The sequence below is a fragment of the Lemur catta genome, chromosome 19 (genome assembly GCF_020740605.2).
Source record: "Lemur catta isolate mLemCat1 chromosome 19, mLemCat1.pri, whole genome shotgun sequence".
NCBI classification, from domain to species: Eukaryota; Metazoa; Chordata; class Mammalia; order Primates; family Lemuridae; genus Lemur; species Lemur catta.
Window position 1 is genome coordinate 12,767,516 of NC_059146.1, and position 16,665 is coordinate 12,784,180.

General features: G+C 37.1%; 1 protein-coding gene across 4 annotated transcripts in view; it reads right to left on the minus strand.

Annotated features, from left to right (window-relative positions):
* Positions 1-16,665, minus strand: part of LOC123624137 (transmembrane protease serine 11A-like) — a 45,731-nt gene that overhangs the window by 8,602 nt on the left and 20,464 nt on the right. For 3 of the 4 annotated variants that reach the window (XM_045531752.1, XM_045531751.1, XM_045531750.1), the window contains exons 4-7: positions 15,079-15,146; positions 13,892-14,052; positions 6,245-6,283; positions 4,011-4,182 (exon numbers count right to left, since the gene is read on the minus strand). In XM_045531752.1, the coding sequence (XP_045387708.1) occupies positions 4,011-4,182; positions 6,245-6,283; positions 13,892-14,052; positions 15,079-15,146 (440 nt within the window). The remainder of the gene's footprint in view (positions 1-4,010; positions 4,183-6,244; positions 6,284-13,891; positions 14,053-15,078; positions 15,147-16,665) is intronic. The other variant, XM_045531753.1, reaches the window with a different exon arrangement.

Sequence of the window (16,665 nt, forward strand, 5' to 3'; positions counted from 1 at the left end):
ATGGAGCATACAGGGATCGGAAAGATCATTTAGTAATGATGAAAGATCATCCAGTAAAGATTTTGGTTTATACTTTATGAAAATAAGTCTAAGATGGGTTAAACTATTTGCCTCATTATCGCACATGCTGCCTGCCTCTCTCTGCCCTTCTCTTTGTAGGACCCTGTCTTCTACCAAGCAAGAGTGATGTTTCTTAACTAATTAATTGAACTAACATCATTGATGAATGATAAGCAAAGAGACAGATACTGTCCCTAGAGATACTTGTTTCTCAACCTAATTATTTCTTAATAGGTAGGTAGCTTTTAGTCACAGAAGAAGCATATAAACATATCAATGGGATTTGAGTCCAATTTGACAGCTGTTAATTGTGCTGGGATTATTATTCTTTCAAAATTTTATTTTCATACATCATTTTGATATACAAAAAACACTCTGAAAAAGACTAAATACAGATTGGTTTGTGAACATAATTGTTCATATAGCATGCATACATTGCCTTTTTTTTGGTTTATAAATCAGTCTTTTGTGAGTTTTAGTGGTGCAAAGCTGTTCCCTCAATTTAATCATGCCTAGATGAACTTAACATAAATCATGTTTTTTGGATCTGTAAATGTAAAGCTCACAGCTTGAACTGTGTTTACACAAGTGGAAACAATCATTTTAGAACTTTCAAACACCAATAGCCAGAAATTATTTAGTACCTCTTGTGTTTATTACATTTATAGATGACACACCTGAAAGAAATACCTGACATGAAAGATGCTAAATCAAGAATACGATGGTGAGATTTGACATGAAGAAGGCATATGCTTATTTTCAACTCCACCACCTGCTAACATTATAACCTTAAGCAAATTTCTTAACTTTTCTTATCCCACTCAGTAAAAGAGAGTTCACCAAGAAGGGTTTGCAGAGCAGGGTGGATGTAAGAATTATACAAAACAAATCCTAATTGCCTAACCAAACATTTGTAGTATAATGGAGCTTAACAATTGGTGATAGTTGTTATAAAAACACTCTCAAGTGGTGATTGTCTATGCTTGAAAACTCCTGCAGATGGGGGCATCTTCTTTGCCTTACAATCCCTTTCTTCACCTTGCAATCCCTTTCGTCTTCGAGCAGCTCTGCCTGTTGGCAAGTTTTTCCTTGATTCTCTAATTCTCTTCCACATGGGAAGACTTCAGACAGATGACTACAATGATTGTCTCTACCTCAGCTTTCTCAGGGTAATAAAATTTTTGTATCTTAGGATAGTGTTTCTTAAACCTTAGTGTGTATATAAAACATCAGAGGATCTTATTAAAATGCAACTCCTGATTCTGTAGGTCTGGGATAGGACTTTATATTCTTGCATTTCTGTCCTGGTGAGGTGGCTCATGCTTGTAATCCTAGAACTTTGAGAGGCTCAGGTGGGAGGATCACTTGAGGCCAGGTGTTAGAGGTTACAGCCTGGGCAACACAGTGAGACTCTCTCTCTATAAAAAATTTTTAAAATTTATCTGTGTGTGGAGGCACGTACCTGTAATCCCAGGTACTTGAAAGGCTGAGGTGGGAAGATCACTTGAGCCTAGGAGTTTGATGGTACAGTGAGCTATGATCAGGCCACTGCACTCCATCCTGGGCAACTGAGTGAGACTGTCTCTAGATATGTATCTATCTTGCATTTCTAACAAATTCCCTAGTGATACGAATGCTGCTGGACACTGGACCATTTGTCAAGTTCTCTTCACGCATGGCCTTCAGAACAGAATTCACTATCCCAGGTAGGATCTTACAACAAAGAGTCTTAACATTTCCTTTATTCTGGACTCTACATTTCTTTCAATGGAATCTAAATTACAATATAACTTTAGGGGCAACTCACTCAAAGTGAGCTATCTTCGGACAAAAATTTCTACCCAATCTTCACGTGCTAAAGCACATTACTGCTTTCTATACTGATATACTTGGATTTTTTTGACCCAAGTTAGAGCCTTACATTTATACCTGCTAAAATTAATCATTTAGTTCTCGCTCATTACTCTAAGATAAAGTCCTTTTAAAATTACTGTTTTTCTTACCAACACATTCATTTCTCTTTTAGCCTTATGCCATCAGCTTATTTGATGAGCATAACTTCAATTATCATCTGCCAAGTCTGGAAAATATACTGTCTAGGACATAGTGAAGATTAGATGTCTTTGGCAGGCCATAAAAATACCCTCAGTATTTCAACAGACATTCTTAATCACCATGCTTTGTGGTAGTCGTCTTTGGTTACTAAACTGCCTGTTACCTTTGCATTCAATTATATTATGTGTCTTTTCCAGAGCCTTTCCTATTTTACTTTGTCGTGTATGACCTATCTTGTTGTGTTTAGTTCTTGGAAACAAATTTATGGAAGAGACTGACAAAATCTAGACATTCAGAGGAGAAAAACCAATATGATAGGTATCTGAAAGTTGGTGCTGTGAAAATAAATTAATGATGTTTATTTTCACTTATGGTTTGGAGATTTTTCACTCATTTTATGTTTGGCCTGAAAAAGAGAAACTAAGGAACAACTATTTTATGAATGAAGAAATAAATTTGGTCCCTGTTGTTCCAGATGAAACAACAAATATCAGTGGTGGAAGTTATTAGAGTGCAGATTTGGTGTTCAATGTTACAAAGATATTTGCAAAAATAGAGCTATCTTCCATAAGACTGGCTATCTTTGGCAAAGTAAGTTCCCCATTACTTTGAAGTATTTAGTCCAAAACTAGTAGGCACCTATATAAGGGATTTCTGGCTTTCTAATATATCAGTCTATTGAACTCTCATGTCTTTTGAACATTAAGAATTTACACAGATTTTTATATATTCTATAAAACCTTAAGGGTCACCACATAGGTTTATACTCTTACGTGGATGGAATTTATTATGGTAAATAGTCATAATTTTATAGGAAAAAAGGAACATGAGATCTATTCTATTTCTCAAAATAATAAGGTTCAATAACTTGCCCAAGGTCATAGATATTTGACCCAACTGTCCTGCTGGCTGGCACCTATTTTGTCCACTAAATCCTGCTGACACTTCTTCTACAGAGATACTCAGGAAGCCTTTGTTATCACCATAATAATTGGTACTGGAAAAAGGCCATAAATTTAATCTACTTAAAAAGAAATCCAAAATTCTAAATGTTATAGTGATAAAAAAGACCTGTATTATCTTGAAAAGTAAAACTAAAAATTATGAAAAATTTCATTTTATCTTATATTAAAAAATTATGTACAAAAATTATCACAATGAATGAAGAATTAATTGTTCAGTTGAAAAAAATTATATGATAGCACAATATACTATTCTTCACTACTGGGTTTGTCTTTTGTAGCACTATTGTCAAAAGGTACCCTATCGTATACAGGCCTTATTGTATAGCCCAAGCGCCTCATTTAATCCTTTGATACTCAAAGGGATCTCTTTTGAAATGGCTGTTCTTATCATACTGGTAATTTCTCATTTTGGTTTTAAACTGTTCTAATTCCTCCAGAACTTCACATGTCAAACCTCTAAATTTGATTTGGGCAATTCCCCATCATCACAGTTACTAACTTCCTGCATCCATTGAAGATTTTCATTTCACTTTGTAATTAATTTGATTATTTGTGTTTAGCATGAGACTAGTCCAAATGTTTGGCAGAAATAGACACCAGTATTAAGTGGAGAGCACTGGTTGACAAAAAAGTAATATTGTATGTTAGTAGTAAACATGTTGTGTTAGGATGACTTCTGCTTTCTTACAGTTTCTTTCTTTAATACTCTGTGGGCTTGATTGATGAATATGAGGAGAAAAATTACTTCTTCTCTCTTCACCAAGGTTTTCAAATACATATGCAAGTGTAACATTATTTTAGTAAAGAACCTAAAGGAACTTTTTTCTTATTTTACTTCAGTAATATTTGGGACATTGATAGTTACCAAGAATGTGACAAAACCAGGGGTTTTTAACAGTAATGAGATCTGACTTAAGGTCAATAACTTACTTCTTGAAGCAGTGCGCTGCGGTGACAAGCCACGTATTACTAATCAAGGTGGCCCCACACTGATGGATGTTGTTACGCTGAAGGGAAGCTTGCCAAGGCCAGGCAGCCTTGGCAGCGACGTCTCCAGACATTATTCTGTTGACTATTAATGGAACAACTCGTTTACCACAACCTGAAAAAGATGAGATCATTAAGTTGTGAGAACTGTCTCCCCTCAGAAGGGGGGAGTGTGAGAGGGGAGTGAATGAAGAAAAATTATCTATCGGGTACAATGTACACTATTCTGGTGACAGGTACACTAAAAGCCCAGATTTCGCCAGTATGCAATTCATCCATATAACCAAAAACCACTTGTATCCCTAAACCTATTGGGAAAAAAGATAAGATACTGTCTCTCTAATCTTTGACATACAGAACCTAATAGATTACTGCAATGCAATATGTGCATCTATCATTAGGTAAGCATGTATTATACTACATCACTATCCATTCTCACGTTTCCTGATGTGTTGATGTTTTGCTTCCTCCCTACCCTTGTACATGTGAATATATGTTGCCTACTGAAGCTATGATAAGCTGTGAAGGATTGACATACCACAAAATGTCAAACCTGCCCCAAGGACTCGCATTGTCAAATATCTAGATATCCTGGGAGCTCCCACTAAGGTTATAGTTTCCTAGTTTTAGGTGACCTGGCAGTGTTACCTTGACATGAAGTCCTCACCAGAATAGCAACTCCCCCTGGGCAGAAGTAATTACTCATTTGTTGGAATCCCCTCTCCCATATATTTTTATGAGTAACTAGCTCCTAAGGTGTGCATGGGTTAATGTATCATGACCAGTCTCTCACTCTTCAGGATGCAGGGTTCCATGTTTCCACACAAACATCACATTCAATATTGTCAGAAATAAACATGTACTCTATCTTGGGCATCAGATCAGAGATGACTTTGCTACTTAAGCTTCTTGTTAAGAATTAAGCTATTTAGAGCATAGTGCTGATAAACAAAATATGTTAGGGTCGATTCTTGGTCCAATTAACTAGGCACCAAAAAAGAAAATTTATTTTATTGGTATTGATTATACTCCAACTATAGCCAGCTGTTTTAGAAATCTCTGTCACTCTGCCATTACTCTAGTTTAGACTACCATTTCTTCTCATCTGCAAGTCTGCACACCTTCCCAGTTCATCTCTCTGCCTCCAGTCTTGCCTCTGCAACCTGAGTGATCATTCTGAAATATGCCAGCCCTTCAGTGACTCTTCATTGCCCAGTGTGGTTCTGGTCCTTGGTTACTGTCAATCACATCCCTTTCTCATGCCCCCCAGGGCCCATTCTATGTTCCAGCCATGCTGACACTTTTAATTGCAAGAAATGACTACATTCTGTCTTGCCTGAAGACATTTTTATGTATCACTCACCCTGCCTGGGGCACTCACCCCACCTGTCACTTGATTCCTAGCTTCTCTTTTTTCCTGCTTCAGGAGGGTGAGCTGACCCTCTGACTGACTCTCATAGCACTGTGCTCTTTCTCCATCATAGCATTTTATCATACTATTTTCATATTTCCTGATTTATTTATGTCTTCTCCGACCTTCAAACTCTAATTTTAGGGCAGGGATCATGTCTTATTCACCATGGTACCACCATGGTACCTCCTGGCACACTTAGTCGTAGTTGGTAGGTGTTAAAAGATACTAGTTGAATGAAGGAATAAAAAATATTTAGGGTGTTTACAAGACACAGAGGCAAGTGCACAAACCCCACTGCTCAAATTCATCATCACTTTTATAATATCTTTCAAATTACAGGCCACAGTGATTTGAAGTGAGTTAGTGAAGCCACTGTTAGCTATAGAGGTGAATATATTGAGCATATTTTGTAGGTCAGTCACAGACAATGGGGTTTATCTCCTTCTCATGTATCACTTTCTCATTATTTTATTTCTCAGCAGAAAGCACATTTAATAGCATCTTAGAAATTAGAAAAGCAAGTCCACTTATTCCAAACCAGAAATCCAAATTACCTCAGGATTTTCACCATGTAAATGTTTTTCTTGAACATGACTGAAAGATGAGTTGTACAGTTAGGAAAAAAGTGTTTAAATCTATTGTCCAATTATTATCCTTTCCCAAAGAAAATGTGAAACAGAGATGGGAAATTACGAATTAATGTTTGAAGATGTCCTTTCTGATGTGGAAATTGAACTTGTTTATATAAACTAACTGGACTTACATGCTTGGACAGTTAGTTTCCCTGTTGATGAGCTCATTGCTGAAAAACAAAATAAAAAAAAGATTGATAATTTGATAGTCTCCTGGTTGGTCTCAATAACCAGGAATTATCAGAAGATACTGACCACAGATGGATTCTAGACAGTTGAACATATAGATTGGTCAGGATAATGGCTACGTGATATAGCAACATATGTGTACAGTTTTTGTAGAGATTTATAGGCAACCTCTAATTAGGTGGATAATATCTCAAGCATAGGCACAAATAGTGGGTGATTAAAGTCCATAAGTAGTTTGTATTAATACAGAACCATGGTTTTCCAGCTGTGCAAGGTAAATCTTTGGATTGCACTTCAAAAGGTGGGAAAGTGGGGAAAGAGGAAGCAAGTGGATGGATCTCCAATCCTCAAACCCAGCCTCAACCAGAACAGGTCTGCCTAGACCTCTTTTGTTTACTTCAGATTTTACATAAAGGTTTTCTTGGTCAAAGAGTTTAGGATGAAAAAACTTTGAAAACTCTCACATAAACTACATTTTAAATACTTTTAAAACACAGTTCCCAAATGATCAAAATGCTCCTTTTTGAGAAATAAACTATTGTGTATTTTTTTCCAACATCTCGTGAATATTGGTAAAGGATAATTAATTATTAGACACAATCTAAGATTAAATTTTGTCAATTTCCAACAAAGTTAAGAATCTAACTAAGGAAATAACAAACATTTAAAGTCATATACATATATCAAAACATCATGTTGTACACTGTAAATGTAGACAATTTTTATTTGTCGATTATACCTTAATAAAGTTGGGGGAGAAATAAACTTAAGTTAGTGGAAGGTTGCATGAAAACTGTGATTATTTTCAAGTTAAAATGGCTTATTGAGCAGATGAGAATGAACTATTTTACTCTTTCCTACCAGTGTCATGTTTCTCAGACTCATATTCTTAGCAACCTATTCCCCATTGTGCAAAATAAGAATGCTTCATTCTACTACCTTTCTATAAATCCCACATGGGAAACTAATGATGAAGAACTCTGCAAAGTGGGAGCTTTTGACAATATCCAATTCAAGGATACCCTTAAAGGCGTCCCCAAATCATCGTATGGTGAACAGTCAATTGCTCAGGACAGATTCTCAGTGCTTACTCTACAGAAGGAACTCAATTTTCTGCCCAATGTAGTTTAAGGTAGTAAATTTCTTGTTTCATTTTTTTGAAAAAACTATTTAATTTGTTCTTAGAAATGTATTAAAGTAGAAAATGGTATGCTAGAATTCTTCAGTTAAAACTCTGTCAACTTAGTCTGAGAAAGATGCAAGTCACCCATATCCAGGAATGGTAGCAGAGTTAGTGTAATGGCTGTGGGTGTAATTGGATTTTTAAGAATAGAATGTTTAAGAGCAATAATTATAGCTGGAGGTAAACTGTCAAAATACGTAAGTAACTAACTGTTGAAGATTTCTAATTTTGACCAAATATGTTTACATTCCAGGTATATAGAAGTGAAAAGCAACACTTCACTCATGAAAGCCACCACTCCCTAACACACTTCTGAGGTGGGAGAAATCTAGTTAGGGCTAGAAATCTAGTTAGTGGCAGTCAGCCACTTTACCACAGCCTTGGCGTTTGCAATGCAGAGAAGTTGATTTTAGCTTTGCTTCGACACATTGCATCTTGTGGAGGAACCATATCACACAGTTATTTGTAAAAACCAAATACAGATTCTTGACAAATTTTGAATAAATCTTGGGCTACAGGGTTATTTCTAGACTTGATCTAGAATCTCAGTGGTTTTCTATTTATTGGAAGTCCCTAAATTAAGTGTTCCTGGAGAGCAATGTTTTTGCCTGTAAAGAATTGCCTTAAGGATTCTACTGAGATTTCCACTAAATGGGCCTTTCCTAAGTGCTAGCAAACACTGCTTTTTTAGCTTTGGAAATTCTGAAACCTTCTAGGTCTGTCTCTTTATACTATCAGTCAATCGATCATATTACTGCTTTCAGGTTTCCAAAGCATATGCACAATTCAACAGCTTTCTCAGTAGTATTTGCCTCATTGCTCCACAGTATGTTTTCTATTTTCCTGTATATTATTTCTGTGATTTCAGTAAGAATAAACATTATTATTGTAATTGCACAGGTGGGAAAATGGAGGGAAAGGCTTGGGCCAATTATTTGGTATTGCAGTGACTCAGTGGAGTTAGAATTAGTCAGATAACTTTCAAATCAGGTTCTCCATCAGCACATCCTGCTCTTTAGTATAGTCATTAAAATAACCTAGAGTTCACAAGCTCAACCTGTAAGGAACCAAGAGGCCAAGCAGCCAATGAACATTTCATGCTTTATTTCTGGTTTCAGATAGCCCAGGCTTTTACATTCCTGGCAAATTAACTGGTTATTGGAAATTACACAGAACACATCATTTAACTTATCAGAATGGCCACTATTTCACAACCTCGGTTCATTTGCTTCCCCATCTAACAAAGAAGGTGGATTAAGCACTTGACAGTTTCTTCCCTCCCAATTGGGAGAGGTCCTCAGGTTTATTCCCTGAGCAGCCCTTTGTTACATCAGCAAATTCCTGCCCATTCCATTACCTCAGATTTTCACTTCCTGATCTTGTTTTCTCTTGAAGAGTCATCTAGACCCTTACAAGGGCAGGGCATCCTGTTTCATGTCTGATAACAATCCCTTGCTTTGACTCTCTTCTGTGACTCTTAAGTGTGGTGTCCGTCGGAATGTATAGGGGAAATCTGCACTTGTCTGCCAGAAGTAGACGCTCTGGAAGCAGCTTAGTGTACGAGGGTAAACAAGTTTCTGTCTAGCCTGACTCCTCACAGTATTTAATAAGGTAATACAAGGAATTAATTTCCAAGAGATGAATGTCACAGGTGGAATTTCTAAAATGCATTTGACCACAGAACCCTTTTTTCAGGAAGTCTCTCAAAACATTAGAGATCAAGGGGACAAAAGAGACCAGAGTGTGTGCTCTCCTCCACGCAGGGGTTTCTCCTCCTCGGTATGACACAACGCTGGCAATGTAGCTGCAGCTGTTCCTGAGGGTCACTAGTACAGGTGCACCAGGGGACAGTCATTCCAGGGCACTTAGCAGGGGCTGCACCTCCAGTGACAGTGTGCCCACCGTGTCTGGGCTTGCATAGAGGGAAGAGCCCGAGCCTCTTCCTTTAAGGAGATGCAGCTTCCCGCAGTGGAGTACAGGCAAGCTACAAAGCTTTCTGTTTGGGGCTGAGAGAAGTTTTGCCCGGAGGCCATCTGGATGGAGAGCTGCAGGACAGGCATTTTCTGTGGCCTTCAGCTACCTTAGCCTTGGAGGAAAATGGCAGTGTCTATCTGAACTGAAAGTCATGAGCCCCATGACAGTGGTGTGATAAGGAGGTGGGTTGTGTCCCTACCTACCTAGGCCAGGGAGCTGGTTCAGTCCCCTCCCTCCGTACCCGTCTCACCCCCACTCCAAGGAGACCTCAACACAATTCAATATAAGCTCCCTCTGCCACCCTCATTAGGGACTTCTGCTCATCATTGGAGTGTACGAAGGCAAGCCTGACAGTCTAGCTCTGCCCAATTTTGTTCTAGGGCTGAGCAGGGAATGGAGGACATCAGGAATTCCACAGTTCATCTAAACGCCTGAGCAAAGTAAGACCAAGCACACACAGCTCTACTGACGCTGGTCCTTACACATAACCGCCAACTACTGGCCGGACGATTGAACTGCAGCCCAATGCATCGCTACTACAACCAGCATCTGAAAAAAGCCACCACACGAAGTATATGCATAGTATAACCAAGGAACACATACAGAGCCTTGACCCCCTGAAAGTACACAGAATCGAAGCTAAATGAAACAAACACAACATACATTACAGGCACAGCTTCGGGGGTGGGGAAGAAAAATAAATAAAATTTAAAAGTCCCATCTAAATGAAAGCGAAGTCAAAAATAAGAAGTGACAGCTTCTCCAGATGAGAAGGAACCAGCATAAGAGCTCTGGCACTATGAAAAAACAGACTGTTTGACACCCCCAAAGGATCATACTTTCTTGCAATGGGTTCCAACCAAAACAAAAATTCAGAAATGACAGATAAAGAATTCAAAATATGGGTTGTAAGGAAGCTCGATGTGATTCAAAAGAAAGTTGAAAAGCAACACAAATAAAAGAAAAAAATAATTCAGGAAATGAAAAAAATGTGCTAAAGAGATATATATTTAAAAAAAAACGAATAGAATTTCTGGAAAGGAAAGACAGATTGATAGAATTACAAAATGGAGTTTAAAGCTCAAACAATAGAATGGGTCAAATCAGAGAAAGAATTTCAGAGCTTGAAGACAGGTCTTTTGAATTAACCCAGTCAGACAAAAATAAAGAAAAAAGAATTATAAAAAATAAACAAAAATCTTCAAGAAATATGGAATTATGTAAAACATCCAAACCTTCCAGTTATAAATATTCCTGAGGGAGAAGAAGAAAAAGTCAAAAGTATGGAAAATCTATTTGAGGAAATGTTTGAGGAAAACTTCCCTGGTCTTGCAAGAGACTTAGCCATACACATAGAAGAGGCTCAAAGAAAACCAGGAAGATACATTGTAAGAAGATCTACACCAAGGCATATAGTCATCAGAGTACCTAAAATAAATGTGAAGAAAAAAAATTGAAAGCAGCAAGAAAAAAACATCTAATTACATGTAAAGGAAGCTCATCAGACTAACAGCATATCCGTTAGCAGAAACATTACAACCTAGGGGAAATTGAGGTCCTATTTTCAATATTCTCAAAGGAAAGAACTGTCAGCCACAAATCTTGTATCATGCTAAATTAAGCTGCATAAATGAAGGAGAAATAAAGTCTTTCCCACACAAGCAAACACTAAGAGAATTTGTCACCACTAGATAGACTCTACAAGAAATGCTCAAGGGAGTTCTAAACATGGAAATGAAAAGTAGATATTTGCCAGCATAAAAACACATGAAATGATAAAACACATAGTTCCTATAAAAGGAGTTTCACAATAAAGAATACAAAGCAATTAGGTAACAGCGAACATTATGACAGGAACAGAACCTCACATATCCATATTGTCCTTAAAACATCCCATTTGAAGGATACACATCAGTGGAATAGATTAAAAAAAAAATCCAAATACCTGCTGGCTTCAAGAGATTGACTTAACTGGTAAAGATTTTTATAGACTCAAAGTAAAGAAGTTGAAAAAAATGTTCCACCCAAATGGAAATCAAAAGTGAGGAGGAGTAGCTATACCTGTATCAGATAAAACAGACTCTAAGTGAACAACAGTGAAAAAAGCCAAAGAAAGCCATTATGTAATGCTAAAGGGATTGATTCAACAAGAAGATATAACAGTCCTAAATATGTATGTACTGAACAGAAGAGCTCTGAGATTCATGAAACAAATACTACTGGACCTAAGAAAAGAAATAAACAGCTACAGAATAACAGTGGGGGACTTCAACACTCCACTGACAGAACTAGACAGATCATTAAGGCAGGAAATCAACAAGGAAACACTAGACTTAAACTGGATGCTAGAACAAATGGACTTAACAGACATTTACAGAATGTCTAACCAACAACTGCAGAATGTACATTCTTTTCATCAGTACATGGAACATTTTCCAAGATAGAACATAGGTTATGTCACAGAACAAGTCTCAATAAATTTTAAAAAATCAAAATCATATCATGTATCTTCTTAGACCACAGCAGAATAAAACTAGACATTAATTCTAAGAGGAACCCCCACAACTATATGAATACCTGGAAATTTAACAACCTGTTCCTGAATGACCTTTGGGTCAATGATGAAATCAAGGTGTAAATTAAAATGTTTTTCCACAATAAATAATAATAATGACACAATTTTTGAAAACCTCAGGGACACAGAAAAAGCACTATGAAAAGTTTATAGCGCTAAATGCCTACATCAAAAATACAGAAAGATAAAAAGTTAACAATCTAATGTCACACCTCAAGGAATTAGGAAAACAAACCATGCCCAAAGCTAGCAGAAGGAAAGAAAACAAAATCAGAGTAGAACTAAAGAAAACTGAGATAAAAAAATTACAAAAGATCAACAAAATGAACAGTTGGTTCCTTGAAAAGACAAATGAAATCAATAGACCACTAGCTAGATTAACCAAAAAAAGAAGAGAATTCAAATAAGCTCAACCAGAAATGAAAAAGGAGATACTACAACTGATACCACAGAAATAAAAAAATACCATCTGTGAATACTACAAAAATTTCTATGTACACAAACTAGAAAACCTAGAGGAAGTGGATAAATTCTTGGAAATACACAACCTCCCAAGGCTGAATCGGGAATAAATAAAAATCCTGAACAAACTAATAATGGGTAGTAAGACTAAATCAGTAATAAATAATCTCCCAACACAAAAAAAGCTCAAGGCCAGATGGTTTCACAGCTGAATTCTATCAAATGTACAAAGAAGAACTGGTACTAATCCTGCTGAAACTGTACCAAAAGACTGAGAAGGAGGGAATCCTCCCTAACTCATACCATGAAGCCATTATCACCCTGATACCAAAGCTGGAAAATAATGCAACAAAAAAAGAAAACCACAACCAATATCCCTTATGAATGTAGACGTAAACATTCTCAAGAAAATACTAGCAAACTGAGTCCAACAGTACATCAAAAAGATAATTTACCAAAATCAAGGGGATTTCATCCTAGGGATGCAAGGGTGGTTCAACATATGCACACTATTAGTAACTGCTATATGATATATTCTGTAACAAAACTGTACTTGTACTCCCTAAATCTATTGAAATAGAAAAGAAATTAGAGATTTAAGTTTACATCTTAGCTCCTTTTAATTATTGGATTTCTTAACTCTTTTTGCCCAACTTTCACTGCTTTAAAGGTGAATTTTCCTAATTCATTAGAGTATAGAAGTTAAAGAAGTTACTTCATGTAAAGGGCATGGAGGTGGGCCTTGATAAAGGTTGGTTCTTCTTAATTTAGAGAAGTGATAATGGTATAATGAGCTAAGGATGTATAAAAAAAAGAAAAGTAGAACAATATATAATTGGTTTCAGTGATTTTTTTTTTCTAGTTCAGTGATGTTTAAAGAATTATTTATAAGATGGCTTTAGTGGCTTCAGAGTTGGATTACCATTTTGGTAATCCAGAGTTGGATTTCCCAAATGTCCATGGGAAAACGCTAACAAAACTTCATGACATCACCATATATAGAAACTATCCATACTTTTGAAAGGCAACAAATGAGTTTGTGCTTTAGGAAGGTCCCACCCAGGAATACCATTGTTGCTAAACTTGTGGTATTTTTCACTTGCTTATTCATGGAGGCAGTGGCTGGGTCAGATTAACTCTCTGTTAATCTGGTAAAGGTTTGCCTTTATTTTGGGATGTGTGCCAATCAATGACTACTGGGAAAACCACTTGATGACTATCTTCAGACACACTTTTATCAGAGAATAGTAAAATCTTGAAATGTCACTTCTTTAACTTGAAACTTTTTTCCATCTAAATTCTAGCTACTATTTAGAATAAAAATAATGGCAAGCAAGTTTAAAATTAGATAAAACATGGACTGAATCCATATCACATAGAAAGATACCTGCTTACCATTAACTTGAACTGATGAGGCATTTATTGGCAAGGCTCTTGTATTCCGTATCTTCTGATTTAAGATGCTAAAGATTTTCTTCTCATTTACTGCCCTTTGCTCAGTAGAGGGGAACTGGAACACCATAATGACATCAGCTTTCATACCATCTTCCTCTGGACTATGAAACAAGAGAAAGATGCATATTCAAAGAATACATCTGGTATTGTCCTACGGTCTTTCCCGTGTGTTCTCTCCATGAATTACACCTCGATTGCTGAGAGTGTCCAGTGTTAATCCTCTCACATTCACACTCTTCTACATGTCACTCTGACCCAAGGTCATTTTATATGTTTCCTCGCTAGCTGTCATTATGTTTTGAGTGCATTTTCCCTGTTAATTTGAAGGCTGGTTACAGCAGTTAGGTATGACTCAGACAAAAAAAGTCATAAAGTCATCATCAAAATCATAAACTCTGAGGGTGAGAAGAAACCTTTGTGTTCTCTTGGGCCAAATCAATCCCCTCTACAGCATCCACACAAGTGGTCCTCTCACCGCAGTGCAGTAATTAAAATGATGTGAAATTTAATTCCCTGAAGAGGCTTGTTTCTCTTTTGTGAGTTCTGATTTTGAGAATTCTTCATTTTGAGTGGAACTATGTCTGCCTATATTTTCCATTCCATAAGTCTTAGGTCTACCAGCTGGTATGAGTCTTCCCCTCCACCACAACAGAAAGAAAATTTATTACAACAGGAATATCTGTTTGTTTTGGCATGCTTCCTGTCAATAGGGCTTCACTACAGGTAAAACTTATTCCATTTTGTGGTCAGCTTTGTCTTCTTAATATGTTTGAAGTGATGTATCTTTCAAAAGAATATCACCTAGCACACACAATGACAGGCTGCTAGGTTTTCCCAAGGTCATGGGTTCTGGTAGTTTCCAGGCCTTACAATCAATTGATGGGTTTAAGTCCTGGTTCTGTCACTTGGGGAACTTTGAACATATCACTTATCGTCACTAAATCTTAGTTTTTTCATGTAGAAAATGAGGTCAGCCCTATATCTCAAAACTGTTGTAGAGATAATGTTTATGAAAAATCCTAGACAAGAGCCTTGGCTATAGAAACACACAATATATGAGGGTCCCCATCTCCTTTGTCCTTTGTCCCTCCAGGCTTGTGATTCCATCTTTGCCCAAACATACATACGTCAGTCTGACTACTTGGTTCTTGATATAGTGCTTGTTCAAAGCCGAATCTATAAATATCTCATCCACCTGTTATTGCAACAAGAAAGAGAAATTATGTGTTAATAAGGTATTTTATAATAAGACTATATCCTTTATTAAATGTTAAAACAGAAAATGTTTTTCACAGGAGTAATATCATTATTTAACACATTAACTGCCATGTGAGTTGTATTTAACTCATGCTAGTTTTGAACCTGGGGCCTCATGAAGCATACATAGTAATAACTCACATGTCTCTTTACCTTGGGTGCCATGTGGTACACAGGCAACTCATGCTGCCACACTGTAGCATACATGTTACGTGATGGGTGGCCCTCTGGGCAAAACCCTGCAGTTGGTTGGTGAAAATCTTACTTCTTCATGTTCTTATTGTTACAATTAATATTGACAATTTAATTCTAAAAACGTGGAATAAATGAATAGAAGTCAATAAATTTTGTTCTTCTATTTATGTTTACCTTTTTTTTTGTTTTTTTGAGACAGAGTCTCACTTTGTTGCCCAGGCTAGAGTGAGTGCCGTGGCGTCAGCCTAGCTCACAGCAACCTCAAACTCCTGGGCTTAAGCAATCCTCCTGCCTCAGCCTCCCGAGTAGCTGGGACTACAGGCATCCACCACCATGCCTGGCTAATTTTTTCTATATATATTTTTAGCTGTCCATATAATTTCTATTTTTAGTAGAGATGGGGTCTCGCTCTTGCTCAGGCTGGTCTCGAACTCCTGACCTCGAGCGATCCACCCGCCTCGGCCTCCCAGAGGGCTAGGATTACAGGCGTGAGCCTCTGCGCCCGGCCTATGTTTACCTTTAAATTAGGCTTAAGCCTGACAAGAAAAATACTTTACCCTTATGAACTATTTTTCAAGTTTTCATATTACCTTTTCCATTACTGTTTTTATGGTACTTTAAAAAAAAAAACACACAGAAAACAATAAAAAAATAACAATTTTTTTATTAAATTAGAAAGGATCATTTTGTTCTTGAAGTTTTTATTCCATTTTCTTAATAAAACACTGTGAACCCAAGGAAAAATTTTTGTTTTTCTAGTGTGGCAGTCAATGTTAAATCAGTGGTTCTCCATCTTCAAAGTGCAACAGAATCATTTCCAGAATTTTTTTAAAGTTACAGATGCTGGGACCCCTCTTCCAGAATTTTGATTTCAATTGGTCTGGAAGGGACCTAAGCACTCAGATGTTTAAAAATCTACCCAAGTAATTCTGCTATGCTGATGTAGTTATCTGAAGTAGCAGATGTCTTCCTAAAACTCTGCAGATGGGCCGGGCGCGGTGGCTCATGCCTGTAATCCTAGCACTCTGGGAGGCCAAGGTGGGTGGATCGTTTGAGCTCAGGAGTTCAAGACCAGCCTGAGCAAGAAGGAGACCTCGTCTCTACTAAAAATAGAAAGAAATTATATGGACAACTAAAAATATATATAGAAAAAATTAGCCAGGCATGGTGGTGCATGCCTGTAGTCCCAGCTACTCGGGAGGCTGAGGCAGGAGGATTGCTTGAGCCCAGAAGTTTGAGGTTGCTGTGAACTATGCTGATGC